Source organism: Trypanosoma cruzi, genomic scaffold (assembly GCF_000209065.1).
Source record: "Trypanosoma cruzi strain CL Brener 1047053516605 genomic scaffold, whole genome shotgun sequence".
In the NCBI taxonomy this organism is placed as follows: Eukaryota; Euglenozoa; class Kinetoplastea; order Trypanosomatida; family Trypanosomatidae; genus Trypanosoma; species Trypanosoma cruzi.
Window position 1 is genome coordinate 41,994 of NW_001849331.1, and position 2,789 is coordinate 44,782.

A 2,789-nucleotide genomic window follows, 5' to 3' on the forward strand; every position below is an offset into this window, starting at 1 on the left:
ACCGCCACTCACGACAGCCGCCAGCACGAGTGCTACGGCAATAGATGGTGACAGTAAAGGCAGCCCCACAGCAGCTACGGCCCTGCAGTCTGACGATGGCTCAGAAAGCAATCCGGCCAAAAATGGCTTGAGACAACCTTCCAGTGAAAGAATCGCACAGCTCAGTACGACTCCCGATCCTGAAGACGCATCAGAAGTCACGGAGAACGCGGCCGCTGAAAATGCAGGAATCCCAACAACAAAAGCAATCGCCACAGCCAAAACAAATGACACGGTGACAACTGGTGACACCGCCGCCAATCAGCCGCTCCAAGGATTTGTATTGGTCGCCAACAGAATGCGCGGTAGACCGTCGGTTTCCTTCCAATGGATTTGATTGTTGCCGGTTTCGCCACCGACGTGACCCATCACCAGCAATAATCCCGATTTGAACTTCTCGCTCGTAGCCTTACAGGTAGCAGCGTCTTCACGGCAGTATTTTCCAACAAGCATGTAAATATCACTTCCATTCACAACTGCTGTTGGTCGGCTCACGTCTACTCTCTTCTTCGGCGTCTGAGGAAGTCACTTTATCCAGAACTTGTGTCACCTTGGCATCCTTCAGCACCTCCTCCTTTTGGTTATCCGCTGTTTTCTTGAGAATTTGGGATGCAATCCCAGTAAAGCCGCTGTTTTCATCCTTCTTGCACTGCGCCTCGGCAACGGCAAACACGTCACTCCCCACTTCTAGAAGGCCCGGAACACCCAACGAGTCCACAGTTACACCATCGTCAGTGATGTTTTCCCATTGAAACCTTGGTTCATTCGGTGCCGTTTCATCAGCGGTCGCACCTCCACCAGTGCCGCAGCGAATCATTACGAAGAGAAGGAGCACCGCGGAAGTAAACACACGCCGGGACATGTTGGGCCTCTGCGGCTCACTCTCTCTTCCTTCCCTCCTCCTTCCGCTGGATCCTGTCACGCGGCGACGGTTGTGTGTGCGGGGTGCCTTCACTGCAGCAACACGTGAGAGCATATAAATATGTGTGGGCGGTGTGTGTGCTGTTGGTCCTTTCAGAGCCTTACAATTTCACAGTAGCGATTAGCGTTTAGCCTTACTTCCTTTCCTTCTTTGTGTGTGAGAAAGAGATAAAATTTAAAAAAGTGAAACAGTGAGCACGGCCGCCCCTCCACAGTGAGTGGCATCATCATCCCCACCGCAGTCACTCCCAACAACAACAACTCACGCACACAGACACACTGAACGAGACGGAAGAACAGTGCACCGGGAACACACAGCGACTGCCACCACCACCACCAACAGCAGTAAAAGCCACAGCGGGTGTGATATTCGTCACGCGTCAGCACACACAGAGAGCAACGCCCATAGACGCTGCCGCCAGTCGTTTTACTGTTGTCTCTCCCCGCAACATCCATCGCACATCGCCCCGCACAGCCGGAGAATCCTCCGTCGCTGTATGAACAGCGGGAGGAACACGTCGGCACGTGCAGCTGCTGGGCAAGAATCCATACGCACTTATCCCAGGCACCCGCAATGACGCACCACGTTAGTCAACTGCTGCACGAGAAGAAAATCACGCTCGCAGCACGGCAACAAAACAATCACGATCCTCCGTCATCCCTCCTCGCTAGGGCCACAGAAAAATCCTGTACGTACGTGCGTCCTCAGCATTCACGCCGCTCCACAGCGTGTGCAGCACGGCGTGTGAGTGTGTTTGGCAGCGTCTATAATTGCAGAGCAGCTGTGCGCCACAAGAGAGTCAGAAGAAAGCAACGGCAGAGAGAGGCAGATAGCACACACGCACAAATTACTCATATCATCACACACACACGCAGCCCGTGGAATGGGTGCACTCAACCACAAAACAATGAAAAACAAAACAAAAAGCCGAAGCGTGGGACGACCAGCGCACACACTCTCATTGCTCCCGTAAAGCAAAACACACACACAGGGAGAGAGAGAGAGGTCGCCCACTCAATGCAATAAAAACAAAACAGAAACAGTTACGGTGCTCCGCCCATGCAGCCAGGCAGGACGGCAGCGGTGCGTGTGGTGCAAAAGAGAGCACCAACGGGTCTGCATGGGTGTGCATGCATATATACAATGGGCACATTATGTGTGTGCTTCGTGGGATGAGGTGAGGGCGAGAGTCCATGCAAGGGGACACACACGCACACAGTGAGTGAAGGACGAGTGTGTGTGCGGGCGGTGCACGGCTCTCTCTCCCTCACACTCACGCGGCCACCACCGCAGCAGCAGCCGCACACGCAACAGGAAGAAGAAGCAAAAGAGGGGAGGTGGTGTGGGACACCGCGGTGCTGCTGTCACTGTCGCCAACCTTTACATTATCTCCAGTTTGGCGTTTTTCTGTCGCCGCAGCATCCGGAGTTTGAGCATCCTCGGTTGTCTTCGTCCCTGTGGATTCTTCCTCCTCAAAAGGGGAAAATTCTTCGCTTGTAGATGGCTCAGCTTCTTGTTCTTGACTGCCAGTTGATGTACTCTGCGCCGTAGCTTCTGTAGAGGCAGGATATTCCTTATTTTCCTTTTGTAGTTCGGGTATGTTCGTGGATGTATCCGTGCTTTGGCCTTCATTGGTCATTTGTTCCGGAGTTAACATTTCATTTTGGGTTTTGTGCTCCGGCGGTACTTTATTTGGCACTGTCGTTTGAACCTGTTCACTGCTTTCTGATTTTGTACCTGGACCCTCTAATAAGTCTCCTTTTCTGGGGGCCTTTGGATCCTCGTTTCCAATATCTTGTACTCCCAGTGGGGACTGACCTTCTCCACC

General features: G+C 53.0%; 1 protein-coding gene and 1 pseudogene across 1 annotated transcript, besides 1 other annotated feature; both read right to left on the reverse strand.

Annotated features, from left to right (window-relative positions):
• Positions 1 to 2,789: a sequence feature (areas not merged during assembly with more than two copies in the genome that could not be assigned to a particular haplotype).
• Positions 287 to 1,015, reverse strand: Tc00.1047053410275.18 (annotated as a pseudogene).
• On the reverse strand, positions 2,235 to 2,789 carry Tc00.1047053410275.9 (mucin-associated surface protein (MASP), putative; the record flags this gene model as incomplete). Its single annotated transcript, XM_797724.1, has 1 exon — positions 2,235 to 2,789. A coding segment is annotated over one exon (555 nt), but the record flags the coding sequence as incomplete, so codon positions are not given.